General features: G+C 41.5%; 1 protein-coding gene across 10 annotated transcripts in view; it reads right to left on the reverse strand.

Annotated features, from left to right (window-relative positions):
* cacnb2.S (calcium channel, voltage-dependent, beta 2 subunit S homeolog) overlaps positions 1 to 25,770 on the reverse strand; it is a 186,561-nt gene that overhangs the window by 68,743 nt on the left and 92,048 nt on the right. For 7 of the 10 annotated variants that reach the window (XM_041567433.1, XM_041567429.1, XM_041567434.1 and 4 more), the window contains one exon: positions 8,167 to 8,286. In XM_041567433.1, the coding sequence (XP_041423367.1) occupies positions 8,167 to 8,286 (120 nt within the window). Of the gene's footprint in view, positions 1 to 8,166; positions 8,287 to 10,885; positions 11,438 to 25,770 lie in introns of those variants that run through there. The other 3 variants (XM_041567437.1, XM_041567432.1, XM_018269120.2) reach the window with 2 other exon arrangements.

Here is a 25,770-nt window from a genome sequence, read left to right on the forward strand (position 1 = left end):
GTAAAGATCTGTGTCTCCAAAGATGCCCCAGTAGCTCCCCATCTTCTTTTCTGCTGATTCACTGCACATGCTCTGTGCTGCTGTCACTTACTGAGCTTACGGACCCACTCACAATTTACAGTACACATAGTATATAAATTAGAAAAATGCACAGCTTCTCACTTGAAACATTTATTTGTGCATTTAAACCACAGCAAAGTTGCATATTAACACATTTACAAAACACACCACAGTGCAGTGTCTCCCCCCGGTCTGCCTACCTTGTATTAGCCACTCCCTCCTGAAGCGTTTCGCACTATTCCTCATCAGAGGAGGTCAAGTACACAAGTAATACAGTACACGTAGAATAGAAATGTCCCAATATAAGGCTGATTAGTAATTAATACAGATAATTACTACATGGCAGCACAGAAACCAGTGCAATTAGCATCAGAATTTAATAATCAGCCCTGTAGCATCATCTTACATTACAGACCAACCTAATTTTCTGCTGGATAATTAGTGACGAGCCCTAAGCTTAGCTTCTCAACAGCTGCTCAGAGCCCACTGAGCATGTGAGTGTCACAGACACTTTCCAAGATGGTGACCCCTGTGACAAGTTTGAAGTCCTGGATCATTGCTGCTATTGACAACCTGAAACTTTAGGCTGATGCAATAAGTTCATTATATAAAATGTGACATTTTTAGCCATATTTATTTTTAGGGTTTAGTTCTCCTTTAAAAACCCACAGGCAGGAGGTAAGTACAGGGATCCCAAGTTCCCTGCTAAGGAGTGCACACTGGCTCTCTGAATGTTGTTCAAGTAAGGGGACATCAGAGGGGCTGCCCATCTGCAGCTCCTAGACGGACCCTTATGAATACAGAGTTGCCTTAATGGGAATGGTGCAGATCTTTGCAATCTATTTTGAAGCATGCCTAAAGGTGGCCATAAGGGTGGTAGCAGATTAGTCGCCCATCGACAAATATCCTCTACTACGGGCGACTAATCTCCCCATACTGCCTTCCCGCCGGCAAGAATCGATGGAGGGATCGCTTCGGATTTCCGAAGTCGCCTAGTGACTAATCTCTAATTTGTGTTTAATCTCCCCATCTACCACCTTCGTAAAAGTTGCAGTAATATTCTCTCTACAAACGGCAAGTGCTGAATAGTCAGGTATGCAGGTAGGAACAAAATAATTCTACCTCTATCTGATGATTCAGCATTAAGTTTTGCAGATGTTTGGGTGCCTTGAAAGGCACCTGATAAAGTTTTTCCAACCGATCAATGAGACAACTATCATCCAAGGCTTATGCTGAAATCAGTTGCCTTTTCTCTCACCAAACCTTGTTTTCATACTATAATATTGGTGTGTGTAACAGGTGAGTCAGGGTGCAAAGTGCAAGACATAAAAGAACATATTTTCTATGCATTTTTCCCCTTTAAAAGACCATCTGTATGAGGGAGTTAACGATGCATTTTATCATAGGAAAAACTGTTGCCATACTGCATTGCTTTGGATGTGGCACTGTCAAAAGCCAGAGCATACCAATTAATCCTAGGACAAGCCATATAACCGCACCTGTGCAGGGCTGCAGCTCCGTAGCTCCAAGCAGTGTTGGACTGGGGGTACAGGGCCCACCAGATGGTTGTGTCAGGGCCCCCCACACACCCCCTGGCTCCCCCGCCCCAGGCATAACCTCCCTCCATCAGCACTCCACCAAGGCGCTACCCTCCTATAGCCCCACAAGGTGGTCGGGGCCAGATGGGAAGGTCAGGGAGAGGCATGGGGAGCAGGCCTGGTCCTACTCTGGCTCCAGGATGAAACCATAAAAACAGAAGTTAGAGAAGAAAATTGGGTTGGCTGCAGAAATCCTGAGATTGGACTAATAATCCTTGAATTCAGTTTGTGGTTATGCTTAGGTGCAGCCATGAAAATATATTAAAATGAGAATATTCAGTGATGGAATGTTCTGTTCCCACAAAAGCTAAAACCCTCCCTAAAACTAGGACATACTGCACCACATGTAATTAGTAATTCTCCAACATTTCAAACTCATTAATATAATCAAACGAGGAAAAAGAAAAATAAGATGTATGCCGAGGCGCTGAGCATTATAAATAATCTTACATAAGGTCGCATTACAGTTTTATTCTGTCTAATATATTCGTTTATAGGAGCAGCGGAAGGAAGTAGTGAAAGCTCTCGCCATTTGTAGCAGGAAAGTCACACACCTCTGCATTGTCCTTCAGGGTTAGAGAGAGAGAGACAGATGTTAATTATACTTATTCCACTAATGAGCAATCACTGGGGAATGTTCCTTGGATGTCAACAGTCTATCCCACTGTCATGTCATTTAATTGACACCAAGAGAACTGCAGTCTGATTGCTCTTCCCTAGAACTGTATCAGTGGCCATAGTGCAACATGAAATCTAACTTGGTACCATCATTTGCAGAGCGCGAATTATTATGCAAGTATATGGCCATTGCTCACCCACGTGATACTCATAAAGCCCTGATTATCAATTGCATGGAATTTATGATGAAGTTTTGCGGTGTAACATTTTGCTGAGGGTACATTTATGCAAAAATTCTTGCAGAAATGACTTGTGGGTAAAACACAGCAATTGTAACCTAGTGCTTGTTCCCATTAGTAAACGAGGCCCCGCTGTACTGTTTTTTTTTTTACTAGAAACCTATAGTTATGGTCACTAGAAATTCTATGGGATTGAATAACGAGCCTGTTGAAGCATATTATCTCCAAGTAAGATGGATGTTTGTAATTTGTACATCCAACAAGATCACATTTTCTGTGACAAATATGATTTATAATTCATTTATGTCATTATTATTTTTTGTAAATATTAATTATTTAAATATGGTTATAAATTTCACCGACTTTGTATCTTGGGTGTAGTAATATGGCTCTCAACAACCTCAAATCTATTTAAGAAGTACCAATATGGCAACTAATGAGAGCTGGGTGTAGCTTATCGTTTGTACCTGTTTAAGCTACACAGAGGGGTTGTTGGTTTATGGGGAAAGTCTAGTGATTGGATCACTGGGTAATTGATGTGTGGATTTGATTGGTGCACATATGTTTAAATACCTGTGTATAGCTCTATACATTTAGCCTATGATTAAGTGTTTGTAACACGAAACGCGTAAGGCTGTGGACACAATAAATTCTTCAACAACCTTGTGGGACATTGCTTTTATTTGAGTGCCTGCTCCAAAGAATTTTCCTGTTTTTTTTCTTCTACAAACAACGAATACCAAATTAATGATTCATATCTCTAACTGATACGTTCCCCCTCCAGACTTGTTAACTCATCTGCATTTTTTGGGAGTCACCCTATTTTTCTTCCCACTTGCCCAATTAGTCTCAGACACCTTAAGGTGGCCATAGACACACAGATGCGATCGCTGGAATCGAGGATTGGTACGATTTTCGGATTGTGTGTGGCGTGTGCCGACATCTTTCGTCCGGCGGAGATTGGACGTTTGGTCGATCGGTCAGGGTTGATTTTGACCCGACCGATCCCGCCGAAGCCCATGGCACATCGTAATCGGATCGTTCGGCCATATGGCTGAACAATCAGATTACCCCCGATATAGCCATGCTCGTTAATGGCATATCGGGGAAAGATCCGCTCATCTGGCGATGTTGCCAAACGAGCGGATCTTTGCGTCTATGGCCACCTTTAAATAATGTTAAAACCCACAAAGGACCTAAACCTCCCCCTAAAATACCAGACTCGTGGTGGCCAGAGGTGTAATGAAGTGTGACGGGGCAAGGCCATGATGCACCCGAAATATAAGACAGATGCGTGGTGTCTGTGTGATGTAACTAATTGCTCCTGCTACAGGTATGGAATCCGTTATCCGGAAACCAGTTACCCAGAAAGCTCAGAATTACAGAAAGTCTCCCATAGACTCCATTATAATTAAATAATCCAAATTTCTTAAAATTATTTCCTTTTTCTTAATAATAATAATAATAATAATAATAATAATAATAATAATAATAATACAGTAGCTTGTACTTGAACCCAACTAAGATATAATTAATCCTTATTGGAAGCAGAACCAGCCTATTGGTTTTATTTAATATTTAAGTGATTTTCTAGTAGACTTAAGGTGAAGATCAAAATTACGGAAATATCCTTTATCTGGAAAACCCCAGGTCCCGAGCATTCTGGATAACAGGTCTCATACCTGTACCAGTCTGAAACTCACATCATGTGTCAGTTGTCTGCAGCAGGGGAACATTTTTAGGTTAAGGGGTTCACAAAAATAATGTAATTTTCTCTTCAAATGATCTTTTAACATTGTGCTGGCAGAATTCGAAGGCACATTGAAATTGGGTTTTTTAATTTTTTGTGTGGCTTTTGATTAATGTTAATTTTTTTGTTATGCGGCTCTCGGAATTGGAATTTAAACAGTTGTCTAGTTACTGGGAGTTAATTAACCAAGCAACTAGTGATTCCTTTCAATGTTGCAGTGCAACATGCATAGCAGGAGGCCTGAAAATAAAATAAATAATGCTTGTATACTGGACATTGGCTTTGGCAATTTGGCGTTAGGCAAAATTTTATTTTGGGGGGTTAATATCCCCTTTAATAAACGGCATTAAAAAATGAAGCCGTGCGCTACCGAGGTTCAGCAGAAAGCCTGGGCTGATTGCTCTGCTTTTCTGTCCCTGCTGAGCACCAGTTGTCTCCCAGTCAGATGCCGTGTCAAGTATACAAAACTTCTCCGCTACCTGGAGGAGAACATTTTATGTGTCGATGTGAGGAATAAAAATAAAGCCATGGCCCACATGTAATTCCCCCTGCCTGTGAGCTGACAGGTATGCCAGAGGTAATAAATATTATATTAAGTCTGTCCAAGTACTGAAGCCAACATCACTAAGTCACATTCCCATGGCAACACTGTGCTAGATTTACTGATCTCAAAGAAAGCCTCCTGGCATCCCATATTTTATATATCAGTTTATCAACCTTTTTACTGATTGGGCAAGTATTTACCAGTCTATTCTGTTCTCTTGTTTACACATTTAAATCCAGGTTGTCCCAGTAAAGAGCAAATGATATAGGGAATAAAGTACCATCTACTGTAAAATATGCAATATGAGCTTAGAGTGTAAGCCCTAGGGGGCAGGAACCACCTACCTATTGAATATATAATACTTAGCTCTTAATTGTTAATGCCATTGTACTTTGCATTTATTTGTATTGTATTATTGTAATGAACCCTGTTTGTTCTATTAATATATTGTTCTACTGTATATTATATATATATATATATATATATAAAAGCTTTACACAGGATATACACTAGAACGTGTAAATAAGCTAGCGGTTTCAAGCTTAGGCTATGGCACATGCCACTAGCGTAATTACACCGTGGTCAACTTTTTAAAAAGCACAGCCAAGATTCGCATGTGTGTCCATGCCCTTAAGAGCGGAAGGACGGAGTTTGTTTATACAGAGGGCTACTCAGTAGACTGCTGATTTGCTTTCACTATGCTCTTAAGGACAGTAGAATGCAACTTTTCTTTTTTTTTCTTTTCTTTTGCCCAGTACAAGAAACAACAAACATACATGTTTTCTAATGAAAACATGAAGCAAAAAGTATGTTTAGCACAAGCCCTATTCATTGAATAACTGTTGACAAATGGGGAAAGTTTTTGCTGTGGGGCTCTTGTCTGTCACATAATGTCGCACAATAACTATAATGCTGTCATGTCAATCCTTATTTTGGCTACTTTGACCATCGAATGGGCTACTTCGACCTTCGACTACGACTTCGAATCGGACGATTCGAACTAAAAATCGTTTGACTATTCGATAGTCTAAGTACTGTCTCTTTAAAAAAAAAACTTCGACCCCCTAGTTCGCTACCTAAAACCTACCGAAGTCAATGTTAGCCTATGGGAAAGGTCCCCATAGGCTTTGCTATCTTTTTTTGGTCGAAGAAAAATTGTTCGATCGATGGATTAAAATCCTTCGAATCGAACGATTCGAAGGATTTAATCATTTGATCGAACGATTTTTCGATTGTTTGATCGAACGAATTGCGATTAATCCTTCGACTTCGATATTCGAAGTCGGATTTAACTTCGACAGTCGAATATCGAGGGTTAATTAACCCTCAATATTCGACCATAAGTAAATTTGCCCCTTAGAGTAACTGCTCTAAATTCAAAGTAACTGCCTTGGATTTGCACCTTCCCCATGTGAAAACTTGGGCAAAAAGTGGTCCTCTCCAGTAACATGCACTAAGGGGGTTATGTATCCGAATTTATCTTATCTCAATAATTTCTGCTACAAACTCCAATCAAATCCGCTCGGATTATTTATTATTACATTTTTCCGAAAATTTGCTTTGCGTGAAAAAAATCCTATTTTCACGATTTTTTCAGAATTTTCACCCGAAACCTCTGAAAACTCAGAAAACTTAGGGGTATTGCACAAAACCCAGCGCACATCAAAAAATCATTGGGACTTCTCCCATTGACTTATATGCAATCTCGACAGGTCTGAAATGCCGGATTTTCAGATTCAGACTTTTCCATCCTCAGGGTTTAATAAATTCCGAAAAACTCTGTATTTTTTAAAAGTCCAATATTATAAAAAAAAATCATGAATTTTTGGTGATTTTTGCTTCCGGAGTTTAGTAAATAACCCCCTTAAGCAATTTATAGTTAACATTAACTGACCTACTTATGTGCAGCCTATACAAGACAATGGTATTTATGGGCCATTTTGCAGAATCAAAATAACTCCCTGCACAGGTTTGGGAGCAAAGGGGGGTCTTTAGGGCAATTTAAAAAACATGCTTTAAAAAGCCCCTAATCATCCCAGTGTTGCATCCAGGGCCAGAACTAAGGGTAGGCAGAAGAGGCACATAGCTAGGGCATAATGATACCGGGGTGCCAGCAGGGCCACCATTAGAAATCACAGGGGCACGCGCAACAAAATTTTCTGGGCCCCACCTACCCCAGCCCCCAAGCCCCACCCCAGATCCCACCCACCACACTGTTAAAGGACCACACAAACATCAGCGCTACAAACTGTAACCCCCCCCCATATACAAGTTATAAAAAGCCATGGATGGCCAGGGCCCTCAATAAAAGTTGTTTTAAAAATAAATTGGTGGTCAGGCCCCCCCCTTACAAGTTAAAAAAAAATCATTGGTGACCAGGGCCCCCCTATAACAGGCCTGGAGGAGAACTGACTTCTGCTACACAGTTTCAGGGGTCAGACCACGTCAAGAGAAAGGGATAAGTGAGAACACTGCTTTCGGGTGGAATGACATTTCCAAATAATTGTTAAACCACTGTGATGTTTGATAAATGTAAATAGGAAATCTGCTTAGAATGACTTTTTGTTTTAGTTTGTGAAAAAGCTTTTGGGTGGAGGACTTTAACACCTGAGCAGGTGTTAAAGGAAAACTTTACCCGCAAAATGAATATTTAAGCAACAGATTTATATCATATTAAGTGGCATATTAACGAATCTTACCAAACTGGTATATATATTTAAGTAAATATTGCCCTTTTACATCTCTTGCCTTGAACCACCATTTCGTGACTCTATCTGTGCTGCCTCAGAGATCACCTGACCAGAAATACTACAACACTAACTGTAACAGGAAGAAGTGTGGAAGCAAAAGACAGAACTCTCTCTTTTAATTGGCTCATGTGACCTATAAGTATGGTGTGTTGAGTGCACAGTGAATCGTACAATCCCAGGGGGCGGCCCTTATTTTTTAAAATGGCAATTTTCTATTTATGATTACCCAATGGCACATACTACTAGAAAAAGTATATTGTTATAAAAATGGTTTATTTACATGAAGCATGGTTTTACACATGAGCTTTTTTTATGCAATATCTATTTATAGAGAACTTCATTGTTCGGGGGGTATAGTTTTCCTTTAAGGACAGGAGCACTTTTGTGACAACATCATATATAAGAATACATTCTTATTAACCATTTCCTGACCATGCATGTGCATGACAGCTGGCAATCTAACCTAACAAACTTCTAGCCTGTGACAGTAACAATCTGAAGCAATACATTCTGTAAGCATCACATGAATGCCAAACAGCACATCTCCAAGGAAGGGTATCGGCCCCTAAATGGTTTTAACCAAGAGGAGACCCAGCATATGCCATACCTTAGCCTTTTCCAACTGGGCCTGGGCCTGTCTTTCCGCTTCTCTTCGCACAGCTTCTCTGTCTTCTTCCAAAGAAACATCTGAATCGGATGGGCGGCTGGTATATGAGTCCGCCGAACCCTAGGGTGAGAAAGAGGGGATCAACTATTACTGGTAGGAGAGGCACCTAGTTAGGGTTATCACGTTGCTTTGGCCGGTTGAAGGGGAACTATTGAGAAAATTAAAATTTAATATAAGCTTCAGCATACGGAAATATAATCAATTAAATATTTTGTACCGTTTCTGAAATAATCAAGTTTATGTTCACTATCCCTCTCTCTGCATTGGATTCTCTTCATTCTCTCTTCTTGCAGGAGTTGGGTGTCAGATATTGACAGTTAGATCCAATATATCTAATAGGGGGCTCCTTTAGTCTAAAAGATGTATAAGAGCTCACTCTATTAATATCACCACAAATCCTGTCTCTCTACATGCAGAATTTGTGCAAAAGGAAATTATTTTGTTAGATTTTGTTTGCACTGGAATCAGTTATTTGAGTGAGCTCTAATACATCCGCTAGGAAAGGGAGCCCCCCTATAAGATATTTTGGATCTAACGGTCAATAAATATCTGACACACAACTTCTGCATGAAGACAGAATGAAGAAAAACAGATGCTGAGAGAGGGATAGTGAATATAAACTTGTTTATTTCAGAAACAATACCGAATATTTAATTGAATATATTAAGAAAGTTTCTTATTCCAGTATGATGAAGCTTATATTACATTTTCAATTTTGCGATAGTTCCCTTTTAAGTAAAAATCCTGTTGTTTTGAACAGAGAGAAGCTTTTGTCTTTCTCTCTACATTCTCCTTTGATTTCCTCCAGACAGATTTAGTCCACATTAATAAGAATATTGCACAGGGTGAATAAGCGGACAAGTAACAGTGTTATGTGTTATGATTATGATCAGTTATTTAAAGCAGACAAGGTGTTTGGCAATGCTGTGTCCATCTGCTAGTGTCAGGCCCTGCTCATTGGAGCTTACAGTCTTGGCTAATTTGCTGAACTATGACTCCCAGAATGCACAGTTAGTTATCACTCTTCCGGATGTTTACATCAGAATGTGTCAATGTGGACCCCAAACATAAACTACTTAAAGCAGAGATGTCCATATAGAGGACAGTCTATGATGTTGTTGAACTACATCAAGCATCCATTGAAAGCCTTTATCTGTTAATGGAATGCTGGGTGTCTGGGTTCAGCAACAGCTAGAGGACAGCAGAATCAACATAATAAATACACCTATTATCACACAGTCTATAATTTTCCTCCCATAGGACAGTGTGATTAGTGCCGTGTTGTATAACCAGGTTTGCAACCCTGCAGTCTGAAAATGAGCCCTTCATGGAGCAGACTGGTGCTTTGCAAACAATACTATTTGCCCAGCAGGCTCATACAGTATCTCTAGGTAACAGTCCCATTGCCCTGGGCGACCAAATTCTCCATTCCCTGTTTAGTAGATTTCTATGACAGCCTGCAGGTAAATTCTGAACTATAATCCCCTAAGCACAGCCTGCTAAAAGCTGTTCCTCATCGATGTGTGTTATTATTTACTAGATTTGTCTGTATCTTAGAGAGTTCCACTACGTCCAGTCCTCCTTCTCGGGTCATCCTGTTCTATACTCAGCAATTACACGAGACATCTCTAAGTGTGGTCATAAATATAGATGCAGTTTCTGCATTACTAGGGAAGATACTCTTCCCCACGGTCAACATTTCCTTATTTCACAGCTCTGTAAGAGTATCTAGAGAGCATAAACTGCATACATTGTATATTACATCTTTATTAATCTATCTATCTATCTATCTCTATTGCTTTGGAAGTACCTTAGGCTTCTATGAATGGGGAGCTGCTCCCGGGATCAGCCATAACCAGCATACATTGTATATTACATCTTTATTAAACATCTATCAATCAATCAATCTATCTATCTATAATCTATATATCTAAAATCTATCTATCTCTCTATTTTTCCAACTATCTCTCTATCTATCCTACTATCTATCCTACTATCTATCTATCATCTATCTATCATCTATCTATCATCTATCTATCATCTATCTATCATCTATCTATCATCTATCTATCATCTATCTATCATCTATCTATCATCTATCTATCTATCTATCCTACTATCTATCCTACTATCTATCTATCTATCTATCTATCTATCCTACTATCTATCTATCCTACTATCTATCCTACTATCTATCCTACTATCTATCCTACTATCTATCCTACTATCTATCCTACTATCTATCCTACTATCTATCCTACTATCTATCTTACTATCTATCTTACTATCTATCTATCTATCTATCTATCCTACTATCTATCTATCTATCCTACTATCTATCTATCTATCTATCCTACTATCTATCTATCTATCTATCTATCCTACTATCTATCTATCTATCTATCTATCTATCCTACTATCTATCTATCTATCCTACTATCTATCCTACTATCTATCCTACTATCTATCCTACTATCTATCCTACTATCTATCTATCTATCTATCTATCTATCTATCTATCTATCTATCTATCTATCTATCTATCTATCTATCTATCTATCTATCTATCTATGTTACCTAAGGCTTCTATGGATGGGGAGCTGCTCCCGGGAGCAGCAATTCCCCTCTGCACAGGTAAGAATGGAAACAATGTGCTTACACAGATATCTGAATTCTTCAGTCGTCCTCCTTTGGCTCTTTTTAGAAGCCTGATCCAAGAGGCCTTCATCAGTAATAGTCCCCAGCCTCAGCTCCCGGCAAGGAAGGAAAGCATTTCAGAATCTTGGTCCCTTCCCTATCCATCCTCCCTCACACGCTGCTACCAGCCTGACACAGAAACTTCAATTGAAGTGACTGGGGAAATGCTGTGTTTTTGCTTTATGCATTCATGCCGTAATAAAAAATATCCATGTAAAAACACAAAAATAAAGTATCTAAAAATAAGAGGTGCTCCAAAATATTCCCTTTCTAATCATGTTTCTTCTTTTAGGTGGATCCATCTCCAGCCCTAATATCTCAGCAAGGTGGCTCTGGCAGGGAGAGAATCCAGCCCGGCTCTCGGAAGAAGGGAGAGAGCTTTATAGAATATAAGGAATCCTGGTCAGAATGTATTCAGTGACATTTGCAAGTACAAAGTTCAATCAATCTATGGCCGAGGGAAGCATTCTCACAGCACTGGGCATGCTCAGTAACCAGGTCCTTACGCAGATGCTCACATCAGACTCTGTGTCAGATTGCTCTTCTGCATCTCAAGGGTAAACAGCTTGAAAATAGCAAGATCGCTTGCAAAAAAAAAAATCTGCAACAGCTGGTGCACTGTCTCACAACTCTTTAATCAGCGGCACACGTCTCCCCATCAGACTCAAAGCATTGTCTCTTGCCACTGTTATCTCAAGGAGTCACTCACAGACAAAAGGATTCAGCAGCCAAAGCTTCTGTTGTGTTATAGACACTGTCATTCTCATGGCAGATAGAAAACTGTCAATATTTACTTAACCGTTTCAGTGCTTTGGATAAATTGTATCAAACATGCAAAGGATGAATTTCCCATTGCACTACATTAATGTGATTGCTTAGAATCCATAAGGTCACACAATTTTGTTTCTGGCAAAAAAAGAAAGAAAAAAAAGCCAGCAGTGGGTTGACTGTCAAAGAAATTGCCCTTGAGTAGCTACAAACACCGATTACTGATAGAAACTGGGGAGAGATTCATTTCCAGCATTCATCACAGTGCAAACCCTGATGGGGGCCATTCGCTAGAGTCAAAGATTAAACGACCCACGTTCATTTGAAACAGAGGAAAAATTGCAGTGGGCAGAAAGCTCAGAAAGCTTCTATGTTGCTTTACATATAGAAGATAAACATTCTCAGAAAGAATCAATGTACAGTATAACCATGAATTTACGTCCCTGGTTTTCGTTATCCCGCCTTTTACGCCATTTTTTTGCAGTCCCACCAATTGTAATGCATCTCTATTCCCGGGTTGTACGTTTTTCGTTACCCGCATATTGCGTAGTTTTTATGAAGCCTCTCCCTAGCAAATCACTTCATTTTAAGCTCAAAATACCACTTACTTTAGCTTACAAAATACTGCAAGAGTTGCGCAAGCAGGGGGAATTCGTAACTACGCAACAGAAATGCAAGTCTTTAATTTAAAATTTTAAAAGGGTACAGATTTTTGTTATAGAATTTGGAATACTTTACATATAAGTGGCTTAAATAGATTTCCCTTATTTTACAATTCCCGTATTTTACATGTTTTTTTCCCTGGTCCCCTAAAAAACGTAAATTCGGGTTTCTACTGTAGCTCATTATGGATGGTGGAAGATGCGGGATGAATGGTGGGGTAGTTCCCATAAGTGCAAAGCATACAGGCAGGTTAACTTGCTTCTGATAAAGTTGCCCCTACTACTGTATATGTGAATGTGATAGGGACCTTAGATTGCTAGCTCCACCGGGGCAGTGACAAGCAACTTGTGTAAAGCACCTGTTATGGCACTAAAAAGGGTAATAATTCTTCACCATCATTATCCACATTATCCAGTCCCCCCTTCATATTGTTTCGCAATTGTATATATTTTCTGAGTTCTTTTGTTCTCATGCAAGCTACATACTTTGCCTTGTGCCTCATGTGAAAAGTTATGAACAACTTTAAAATTGCCACAGGCAAGTAGGGGAAGGCATTTATATGGTGTGATTCTTCATCCATTTTTTGGAACTATTAGCGCTGTAAGTATGTGATAGTGTGTTGCTTCTCAAAACAAAATTATTATATATTATTATATTTGATATATTATATCAAAGGGATACTGTCATGGGAAAATTTTTTTTTCAAAATGAATCAGTTAATAGTGCTTCTCCAGCAGAATTCTGCACTGACAGGGGCGTAACTATAGAGGAAGCAGACCCAGCGGCTGCAGGGGGGCCCAGGAGGTATAGGGGCCCCATGAGGCCCTAATTCATATACAATTTCAATAAATATTGGAGAAACAAGTCAACCTCTAAACATTTTGGGGGCCTGAAAAATAATTTGCTTTGGGGCCCAGTAATATCTAGTTATGCCACTGTGCACTGAAATCCATTTCTCAAAAGAGCAAACAGATTTTTTTATATTCAATTTTGAAATCTGACATGCGGCTAGACATATTGTCAATTTCCCAGCTGCCCCAAGTCATGTGACTTGTGCTCTGATAAACTTCAATCACTCTTTACTGCTGTACTGCAAGTAAGAGTGATATCACCCCCTCCCCTTTTCCCCCCAGCAGCCTAACAAAAGAACAATTGGAAGGTAACCAGATAGCAGCTCCCTAACACAAGATAACAGCTCCTGGTAGATCTAAGAACAACACTCAATAGTAAAAACCCATGTCCCACTGAGACACATTGAGAAGGAAAAACTTCATTGAGAAGGAAAAACAGCAGCCTGCCAGAAAGCATTTCTCTCCTAAAGCGCAGGCACAAGTTACATGACTGGGGCAGCTGGGAAATTGACAATATGTCTAGCCCCATGTCAGATTTCAAAATTGAATATAAAAAAATCTGTTTGCTCTTTTGAGAAATGGATTTCAGTGCAGAATTCTGCTGGAGCAGCACTATTAACTGATTCATTCTGAAAAATTTTTTTTTTCCCATGACATCCCTTTATCCCTTTAAAGTAAAGCCCCAACAAAGACCAGATTTGTTTTTAAAGGAGAACCAAGGCTTAACTAAAGAAAATAGTGTAGAAATGTTCTGCATTATGTTTTGGGCTTCTGTACCAGCTCAAGGCAACTACAATTTCGATATAAGGAGAGCTTGGTAAATAATTATTGGTACATGGCAGTTTAGAAACCTAGCATAAGACTATAATAAATAGCCCTGTAGAATCAGTGACAAGCAAACCTCATTTTCTGCTTGATGATTTGTGACAACCCCTAAGCTTAGCTGCTCAAAGCCCACTGAGCATGTGCGTGCCGCAGACACTCCTAACAAAATCCAATATGGAAACTCCTGTGACAACGTTAAAGGCTGGAATCATTATTACTATAGAGCTGCTGAACCTTTAGGCTGGTCCAAAAAGTTTAATATAAAATATGGCATTTCTGGCCATATTCATTTTTAGGGTTTGCTTCTCTTTTAAAGGCAGGAAATCAGATCTCCGCCAGGAAAGAAGCCCATAAATAAATAAGAGCAGAATGGGAAAAAACAGGGACTATACTACGTTTATTCCTCATCCAGCAAGTAATATGGTATACCCCTTCAGAAAGTATTCAAGCATCATAGAAGTCACGCACAGATTGGGATATAAGATATTAATCTTGGTAAGATTGTAGGCACAAAGATTCTCATACACTGAATAACGTCATCAGGGCAGACTCACTTTTGCCTGCTTCTTCTAAATCTCCAGCTAAGAAAACAGTTATTTGCCGTGTAACTGTCGGTCAGCTGGAGTGATTCCAACATCACAGTAATTATGATATGTTCTTGCTGCTTTTCAAACATCTTCTCAAGATGTACTGACTTGGTTTGTTCTCTGGATATCTAAATAGCAGAACCTGGGAATCTCTGAGTTACACAAGCTGATCCTGCCTACGTATCTGCAAGCATGCTGTCTGGTACTGGCATGTGCTGTCCAGTTCTGTAAACAGGGCCGCTCCACCAATGAGGCGAGTTGAGACTCAGGTGGCAGCTCCCCCCTGGATTACCAGGGCCAGCAAAAATGCTGCTCCTGATAACTAACAGCCAAATTTCCGGTTTTCAACCCGGAAATACGACTCTTCTAGTGCAGAGAGTGCTCTGCACTAGCGACGTGCACCGCCCCCGACGGCAATGAAAAATGGGCGCATGGGGGCAGCAAAATGGCAAGGATCTCCCCTGCCTCCAGGGCCCTTGTCCTGTAGGAGCACTGGCAGGAGAGTTGTTAGCTGTAATGGGGCCTCCTGCTAAGGAGCTTTTACCCCTGATTCTCTGCTGTGACCTCACATACAATGCCCAAGCTTCTTCCGTAGTATCTCCGCTAATCTACACCTGAACACTTAAATCCCTGGTGCACAGTCACCTCAGGGCTCTAGCCCAAACTATTAATCCTTGTTGGGACAACAGGCTGTCCATGCACACTAGCCTTCTCTAACTTTCATTCCTAAAGTGAACTTACTTGCCATTTCTGTCCACTAGCTAGCCCTTAAGTTACTAACCTCGCACAAGGGTCTGACCACTTTGGTCTGATGCTGCTTCTAGATGTTACAGGCCAAAAGCGGAAGTGCGCCAGCAAGGCACTGTCTTATATAGGCTCTCAGGTGGACCTAGTGCCGCCTGCTTGATGAACTACAGCAAAGTTTAACTATTTCCATTATAAAAATAAATTATTTTTCCCCCTTACCCCTTGATGACATTTCAGGGTTTGGTGCGAGGTTGAATTGTGTGTCAGTTTGTTTAGTAGCTAATAAGCTAAACCTATTGACACAGGACGCTGAGGGAACCCTGGGGCTACCGCCTGGTATAGCTCACTGCTGCCTGAGACAAGGTTCTCACCTTCCCTCATGGCAGGAGGGTCCCTGGGAGCTCAATACGGAACAGGATTTAGGAATGACGGAGCGGCGCTGAGCACACAAAACAAAAACTTCAAAAGAGCTCGTCACACCCTTTCATCACAGATATAGGCAATCAAAGGGTTGTACAGAAGAATATTATGAAGCATCTGCAGAGAGGTAAGAAAAATATCTTATTCTTATTGTCATTCGCATAATCTGTAACTAGCTGTTGTCCTATGCAAACAATATACTCTGGCTTCAAATAACAAAGGCATAGACTGTTAGGGTGTGGGTAACTGAACTAGGCCACATGTAGGAGTGAAACCCATAAGGTGAGATGGGAGACAATGTTATTGTTGGATAGTTCTAGCTGACCATTAAATAAGCAGAAAAAGTCACATGACATAAAACATGTAATGGTAAAAATTGAAAGTATAAAAAAATTAAATTGTAAATTATTATGTATACACCTGCTTCATGACTAACAATGAACAATATTTCATACTAGCAAACCATTGAAGCTAAAAGAAGAAAATGTTGAAGTTGAATAACAGATCGACATCCACCATCTGCAGATGACCAATTGGTGGACACTGAGAAACCACCAAACTGCCTAAAGAAATTCTTCTGTGATAGGATACAAACAGATCCCAGCAACTACTTGGAAGAAACACAGAACCAGGGCAGCCATCGAGCGAGGGACAGGGGCAGAAAAACTAGGTTTCCGATGGCAGCCCTCCACGGAATCCCCCTTGGATAAATTCATCAAGACTGGAAAAAATTACTTTTTGTAAAAAAAATGACATTTGTTTTTGTCATTTTTTATTCTTTATATTGACAAAATAGTTTTTTATATATATGTTTTATTTCCTTAAATGTTTTTTAAAAAAATGTAATAAAGAATGTTTTAAAAAATAAAATTGTATTCAGTGCATATATCATTTTTTTTTTTTACTGTATATTGACAAGCTTTCTGTTCTTGGATGAAGTTGCTCGCTGTATTTTCCTTTTAGTTAAGGGAGGCCAAAGGCTAAAGCACCATGTTACCCATTCCTAGACCCAACACTACCATAATTGAATTTAATGTAAATGAATATTTTGCCTTCTCAGCACTGCTCAAGGGAGTATTTGTATATTTAAAATACAGCAAAAAAAAGGCCCTTAGAAAAGTACTGTCCAACTGGCGGCCCAAAGGCCTTCCCATGTGTGAACTGAGATTAATTTGCCCCTGCATTGTTCACAACTCAGATTTAGACTCTAAAAGCCCTGCATTATCCTCCCTGCACTGTTCACACCTGTAAGAGACTGACCCATAAGATCCATGTATTACTCACACTTAAGACTGTAAATGCCCACATTGTTACCTGTTCACACCTCAGACAGTACGAGTAGCACTAGCACTGTGTCACTGTACTTAGTACAGTACATGCTGTTCATCTTAGAGTAGTCATGATCAATTCCCTGCATGGTTTCCCTGTCTCCTGCCCTTCCCTGCTCTGCCTGTGTGTGCCATACTCTGCCTGCCCTATGCTGCCTGTGTGTGTCATACTCTGCTCTGCATGTAAACCTGGTGGTGGATTGTAAGCAATTGGAAATACTTGTAAGGGGGTCGCTAAGTTGTTTAAGTATGTCCTGGGGGTTGCTGTTCTATCCCCAGGGTTAGAGGAGGCATATGGATTTAAGGGTATATCTCAATATGGCAAACATTTTTTCACATATGAGTGATAAGTGAGATCCCTGCAGTGAGCACCAACCATTTGGTTTTCTAGTGTGCTACCACCATGTGAGTATGGTTTTAAGATCTTGTGTACTAACATGGGTGTTGTTCAACGTTATTGCAGTTTTAAAAAGGGAATGGTCAATACTGGCTTTCATTATCGGCCCTCCACCACGTAGGCTGGAAAAATCCCATCTCTCAGTACCACAGAATTTGGACAGCATTGTCTTAAACATTGGCCCCAGTATAGAAAATATGGCCCTGTCTGGCACGGTCATGTTTCTATTCATTACATTTAGAGTTATTATGGGTAATTTACTTGGAACCTTGGCAGAAGGCAAGAGCACAAAGGGGCAGAGCATTTCTTTAAAGGGTCTGTCTGTGTTTTGCAGCTTGCACTGGATGAAAAAAATCTGGTATAAGGTGCAGAGCCAGTGTCAGTGGGTATAAAGCAGCCCCTTCTTACTGTCTGGCATAGGGCACCCACCAACACCCCTAACTTGTGCATGAGAGGCATGCCATGTTTACAGCGCAATGTTGATGGGGCAAAGTGTAGGAGACCAACTGCAGGTCAGAGAACAAAGTGCAAAACATGGCAGATTGCATATATTTTTGTACTTTGTACCCTGCTCTTCATGGATTAAATTATACCTCTTTTGTATTGTAGCATGTTTCACTTGGCATGTAAAACTCTACAGTATTTTATTTTTTGGCCTTAGATTTAGGGTAATTTTGTTACTTTATGTAACACCCCTAACTAAAGCAAGAAACATGAACAAGTGCTGCATAGACAGTCTACAGGACTACATATCCCAGCATGCCTCAGAGCTGAGGACCTGGCTGGGGCTATAATCCACCAATGCGCAAAATGTTTTGAGGACCACACTGCTGGACTATAAAAAAGGGAGAGAAGTGTGTGCCTAGAGGCAGAAAAACTGCTGACTGCTGCCTACCTGCTGTACCTGCTCTGCGTGAGAGCTGCCAGAGGGGAGAGACATCTGCAGGGATCCTGCCCCAGGGGAAGCTGCTACTGGGAGAAGCTGACTCTGCTATCCCAGCCCTAGACTAGCACCTGTAAAAGAGCTATCAGTGCTAGCCAGAAAGGGAGCAGGGGGAAACTGCCTGCGGTTGGTGGGAGAGCCCTAGGCTGACATGCTGCAAAGAGGCCCAGGTGATTTCAGCTGCTAGAGAACAGAGCTGCCTGCATCCCATCTGAGGTCTGTTACTAAAGGTGATACAGAGTTTGGAGCACAGACTGTGAGTAACCTGCAACACCACACACTATTGGGGAACTGTATTATCAAACAATAGGAGCTAATCCATCTGTTGCTGAACTATACACTCTGCCAAGTCATTTCTCACCTGAGAGGAAAGTGTTTCAAGTTTATAGAGTTATACTGCTAACCGACAGAGGAAAGGATCAGTGCTATTGGCCAATAAGCTAAACTCAATAAGGGCCCCAACGTGCACAAATCATCTGGGACTGTGACAGGGAAATTAAGTTACAACATTTAGCACATATATTTTCTGCATACTTTGTATTAGCAATTTAAATGGTGTCATTGTTGGTTGGTGTATTGTTATACATATATATCTTGCTTTAATATTTTAAATCATAGTCGGATCCCTGCTGATTATTTGTTACGCTTAATAAAGAAAAGGGATATCACTGTTTATCATTATTGTGGTCCGTTCAATGGGGTGTCACTGAGCGTGCTGGAGTAACCCATATATATATATTAGTCTCACTCAAGGGTGTGCTACATTTGGGGGCTCGTCCGGGATTATCTCCACCCACGTCACTGACTCCGCCCCTTTTCACCAGTTGTATAGCATCCTGCCATAAGAAGCGAAGATGGAGCCGCAAGCCTTGCTAGAGTGGTGTCAGGACCGTCAGGCAAACCCCACATATTGCCTAGCTCTGATAATAGCAGAGGCAAACTTAAATTCAAGGCAGATTTACCAGTTAATGGATGAAATGTCACCTTTTGGCCGCTGCCTAATAGTTGATAGGAAAACAGATAACAAGGATGTAAAGACATGCGTTTTGCTGCAAATGGAGGATCCTATAAATCCTGATGATGTCCCATTCATGATGACATTCGGCAGTGAGAAATATCAGTGTAACTTGGTTTTACCTGCTTCACCAGTTTCAGTTATCACATCAGACGGAGATGTTGAACATCCAGCAGCCGGAAACAAAGAAGTTAACAACCCATCCCTCGCAGCAAATCCATGTGGGCCCTCTGCTGCCATTGGGGCAGATATCCTTACTGCACTAGGAAACTTAGTAGAGAAGTGTGTTCGGCCTATACAGCCTCACAGCGGGTTTGGATACAGAAAACTACACTTTTTCTCAGGAAAACAACCCACGCCAGAAGGGGAAGATGACTTTGAAGCCTGGATGGATCAAGCCACCCAAGCCCTGGAAGAATGGGATGTTCCAGAGTCACAGAAGAAACAGAGAATCACAGAGAGTTTGATGGGTCCAGCTGCGGATGTAATTCGGGCCCTGAAGCAGAGCAAAAGGGATTGTTGTGCCACTGATTACTTGCAAGCTTTGCATGATGTGTATGGCCGAACTGAGAATGTGGCTGAGCTCATGTATCAGTTTGAACACACCTACCAAGAGAAAGATGAAAGTATGTCCGATTATATCCCACGGCTAGAGAAGATACTCCACCACATAATATTAAAGAAAGGAATGGATCCCTATATGGCTGACCAGCTTAGAGTAAAGCAAATCTTGAAAGGAGCTCAACCGAATGATCCCATCATGTGGAAACTAAGGATACCAAAGGAAGACCGTGCAGTCCCCACTTACCCCCAACTAATCAAACAAGTACGGGAGGAAGAGGCCCTTATGGAAGCCAAGTTACTGCCTACCAGTAAAAGCATGACTTCAAATAAGGTGAAACCAGGAGGGGAAGCCATCCGAATTGTTCAAGCGAGTACTGGAGTTATAGCCCCAGAGCAAAGTGAGATTCACAACCGGTTGGATGCTCTGAGCGAGATGGTTGAAAGGATAGCCAAAATTCAACTGGCTGCATTAGAAAAGGACACTAAGTGCAGGTCAGATATTGTATGCTGTGAGAAGCCTACCTCTAGCCAGGCTCAAGATTTCCATCTTACATATGAGAATACCCCAGCACCTGGGCCCCCTCAACTAAATAGGACAAAAGGAGTACTGGGGTTCTGTCATCGGTGTGGTGAAGATGGCCATTACAAGAGGCAGTGCCGAAATGCTGAGAATGCCCAGAAGGTAGTAGCAAAACTTCTGGCTAAAGAGAGAGGGAAGGCTCAGGGAAACTTCAGAGGGCCCCAGTGAAGGAGCAAACTGGAAGCCCGCCTAAGAGAAGCTCCAATAGATTTAAACAATGGGTAGACAGTGGCGAGGAGGCCTCCAAAACCCAAGCAAGACAGGTGCCAACTGAAGGTGCACTATACCATACCAGTATGGAAAAGTTCAAAGGACAATTTCATCCCCGTACCCAGAAAGGGGTTAGAGAAGCTTGCACATGGTGGGGACCCGAATTGCCTAAAGGGTTGGCAGGTCCATCTCCAGTTGTTCCAGTCCAGATTGAAGGAATCTACGGAGATGCTCTATTAGACAGTGGGGCTCAAGTGACTATACTATTTCAGGATTTTTACAAGAAATACCTGAGCTACATCCCTTTGGAAAAAATAGAAAACCTTGAACTATGGGGCCTAGGTGATACAAAGTTCCCTTATGATGGCTATATTAATATCAAGTTGGAATTTCCGCCTTCAGTGACCGGATCTAAAGAGGCTGTTGAAGCATTGGCTTTAGTGTGCCCTAGACCAGGAGGATCTAAGACTTCCATAGTGGTAGGCACCAACACTGATCTGATAAGGCGAATGCTTGCTGGCCTGATGGACTCAAAACAAAGACTGGATTTTAAGAAAGTTAACATTCACCCCATGCTGCAGTCCGTACTGGTCTCCAGGCACAAACAGAAGCGGGAACCAAAAGAATGTGTGGGAAATGTATGGTTTATGCAGAGAAGAGAGCAAGTAATACCCCCTGGGCAAATAAAATGTTTGAATGCTCGGGTAAAGATGCGCTGGGAGGACTCAGTCCCTGACCTCATGATTGAAGGGGAACAAGGTGCTGACTTGCCTCTTGGAGTTGAACTTATTTCAGAAGCTTTGCCGGCGGAATGCTTAAGGCGAAAAAAGGGAAACATAAGAGTAGGCCTCAAGAATACGACCAGTGTACCAGCTATACTACGTCCCCATGCCCTGCTGGGTAGAGTCCATTCAGTTTGCCCTATCACTGACACTGACCTAACTTCAGATGCCTGGGAGTTAAAGCCAGAAGATTTCAAATTTGGTGACTCACCTATCCCAGAAGATTGGAGAAACCGATTGCAGATTCAGCTGCTTAAAAAAAGTCAAGTGTTCTCCAGAAGTGACCTGGATATGGGCTGCTCTAATAGCACTCAACACAGGATTCGTCTCAAGGAAGATAGACCCTTCAGAGAGAGGTCTCGGCGCATAGCTCCAGGTGACCTAGAAGATTTAAGGAAACATCTAGAAGAGCTGAAGACAGCAGGGATCATCAAGGCATCAAGAAGCCCATATGCTTCTCCGATCGTGGTGGTGCGTAAAAAGAATGGGTCCATTCGAATGTGTGTGGATTACCGAACTCTGAATCGGCGCACCATACCGGACCAATACACTACCCCTCGGATAGAGGAGGTCCTGAATTGTCTTGTAGGAAGCAAGTGGTTTAGTGTATTGGACCTTAGAAGTGGATATTACCAAATACCAATGCATCCAGATGATAAAGAGAAAACTGCTTTTATATGCCCTCTTGGATTCTATGAATTTGAACGGATGCCGCAAGGTATCTGTGGGGCACCCGCCACCTTCCAAAGGCTTATGGAACGTACTGTGGGAGACATGCACCTACTAGAAGTGTTAGTGTACCTGGATGATTTAATTGTATTTGGAAGAACTTTGGAAGAACATGAAGAAAGGTTGATGAAAGTTCTTGATCGGCTCCAGAAGGAAGGCCTGAAGCTATCACTTGATAAATGTCAATTTTGTCAACCTTCCGTGACCTACATAGGACATGTGGTGTCTGCAGCTGGAATTTCTACTGATCCCAGTAAAATAGAGGCTGTGTCCACCTGGCCAGAACCCAGAACCACCACTGAGTTACGTTCTTTTCTTGGATTCTGCGGATATTACAGACGATTTGTAGAAGGGTTCTCCAGAGTGGCTAAACCTCTCAATCAGCTCCTGCAGATCGACACAGATCAAGAGAGTGAAGACAAACCCAGGTCGATAAGAAAATCAACCACTCCGGGGTGGACCAAGGAATCCATAGAGGACAAGTGGACAGAAGAATGTGACCGAGCATTTAATCAGTTAAAATATTGCCTCACTCATGCCCCAGTTCTGGCTTATGCTGATCCCAGTAAGCCATATACCCTTCACATCGATGCCAGTAGAGACGGCTTAGGAGGTGTGTTATACCAAGAGCATGAAAAATTGTTGAGGCCAGTTGCATTTATCAGCAGAAGCTTATCCCCCGCAGAAAAGAATTATCCTGCGCATAAGCTAGAGTTCCTTGCATTAAAATGGGCAGTGGTTGATAAACTCCATGACTACTTGTATGGCACTGAATTTGAGGTCCAAACAGACAACAACCCTCTAACGTATATCTTAACAACGGCTAAACTGGATGCAACAGGGCACAGATGGCTAGCTGCCTTAGCTAATTATACATTTAGCCTACGCTACCGTCCAGGTCGCAGTAACGGAGATGCTGACGGGTTGTCCAGACGACCCCATGAGACCCTGCACCCTGATGATGAATGGGTTGAAATTGCAGCTCCAGGTGTAAAGACTGTGTGTTCAGCAGTGTCCTATGAATGTCGAACAGGTAGCATGGCTGAGAACATAGGCCTCAAGCTGGAGGGAGTTCCGTTACTCTACTGCAATATTACCTCTATTCAGGCTACCTCACTACCACCTCTCTCTAAAGAAGATATAATGAGGGATCAAAGAGATGACCTTCTTTGTAAAGTAGCCATGGAAGCTCTTAAGAAGAGACAAGTAGAAGTACTTAAAGCTGACTCTCATCCCCTTGCTAAACTTTTGATAAAGGAATGGGAAAAACTAACATTGAGAGATGGAATGGTCTATAGAAGGGCTCCCAATAAACAAAACCAAGAGAAATGGCAGTTACTGCTTCCACAAAAACATAGAGAAAGTGTCCTTGTGTCATTACATGATGAACATGGTCATTTGGGCTATGAAAAGACTTTAGGACTAGTAAGAGACCGTTTCTACTGGCCTTGCATGAAGCAAGATGTGGAAGATTACTGCAGGTCCTGTTTGCGGTGTATACAGAGAAAGACTTTACCAACCCGGAATGCCCCTATGGGTCACATTGAAAGTCAAGGGCCCATGGACCTTGTGTGTATTGACTTTTTATCACTTGAACCAGATAAAGGTGGCATCAGCAACATCCTAGTAATCACAGATCATTTCACTAGGTATGCTCAAGCATTTCCAACTAAAGATCAACGGGCTATCACAGTAGCTAAAGTGCTCGTTGAAAAATTCTTTGTTCATTATGGGCTACCACATAGAATACATTCGGATCAAGGCAGAGACTTTGAAAGTAAACTTGTCCATGAACTGTTACTGCTACTGGGAGTGCATAAATCCAGAACAACTCCGTACCACCCACAGGGGGACCCACAGCCTGAAAGGTTTAACAGAACTTTGTTAGATATGCTGGGTACCCTAACTTCAGAACAGAAAACACATTGGAGCCATCATGTGGCCACCCTAGTACATGCATACAATAGCACTAAGCATGATGCCACAGGCTACTCACCTTACTTCTTAATGTTTGGACGTGAAGCTAGACTTCCTATAGATATGGCCTTTGGAGTTACTGCGGATGATACCCCTGTTAAATCGCACCAAAGTTATGTGGAGAGACTAAAAAGAAACTTGCAACAGGCCTTTGAGAAGGCTCAAGTAGCATCAGGGAATAGAAATCAGCAAAATAAAGCCCGGTATGACCAGAAAGTGAAATTCCATGATTTACAGCCTGGAGACAGAGTTCTCCTACGAAATCTGGGGCTACCAGGAAAACACAAACTAGCTGACAGATGGGGATCGCAACCTTATATAATTTGTTCTCAACTTCCAAACATTCCGGTATATCAGATCAGGCCTGAAGGAAAGAATCATCCTATTAAAACATGGCATAGGAACCATCTACTTCCTATTGGCCCAACAGTAAGAGAGCCAAGATCTGTAGATGATAAACCTCCCAAAGACACCAGACCCAGAAGGTCAAAGAGAATTCAGAATCAAACTCCTACTGTACCTAGGGCTGACTGTCGCATCTACTCAAGTGAAGATGAATCTGAAGAAGAGGAATGGGGTTTAAACTATTTCTTCTATGAAACAGACTCAGAGGGACCTGCTTTAAATAGTGAGGAACCCACTACAGAATTAAATGTAAATGCTCCAGAGTTTATTCCAGAAAATCCTGAGTTAATTGAAAATATAGATGATGTACCTTCCCAGGTGTCAGAGGTTGCTCCTGACACATCTATCACAAATGGAAACGAATCTGTACATGAACTGTCAGACAACCTACCGCCTACACTAGAGACTGATACTGATGTTGGCTCCAGAGTTGACTGTGATGAAGAACATATAGAGTCAAGAGTGTTTAACACTAGAGAACCCAGAGTAATCAGACCACCGCAAAGGCTTACTTATGATTCTCTGGGCAATAGTACAGAAAAGACTGTGATTGTGGCCCATAGAAATGCCTACGCCCATGTTCCCTCTACTGCACACTCTTCAGGTGACATCCCAACTCAGTGTAGATCTGTGGTGTATTTTCAATGTCCTTACTGGGTAGATATACAAATTTGAGTTATGTTACTTATACATGTATGTACCTGTCATATATTATGCATTGCTAATTATGCTCAGAGGTTGCTCTTGAGAGGACTCAAGATTTGTGGTGGGGGGAGAGTGTAACACCCCTAACTAAAGCAAGAAACATGAACAAGTGCTGCATAGACAGTCTACAGGACTACATATCCCAGCATGCCTCAGAGCTGAGGACCTGGCTGGGGCTATAATCCACGAATGATAAGAAAGGGCGCAAAATGTTTTGAGGACCACACTGCTGGACTATAAAAAAGGGAGAGAAGTGTGTGCCTAGAGGCAGAAAAACTGCTGACTGCTGCCTACCTGCTGTACCTGCTCTGCGTGAGAGCTGCCAGAGGGGAGAGACATCTGCAGGGATCC

This window comes from Xenopus laevis, chromosome 6S, assembly GCF_017654675.1.
Source record: "Xenopus laevis strain J_2021 chromosome 6S, Xenopus_laevis_v10.1, whole genome shotgun sequence".
Lineage (NCBI taxonomy): Eukaryota > Metazoa > Chordata > Amphibia > Anura > Pipidae > Xenopus > Xenopus laevis.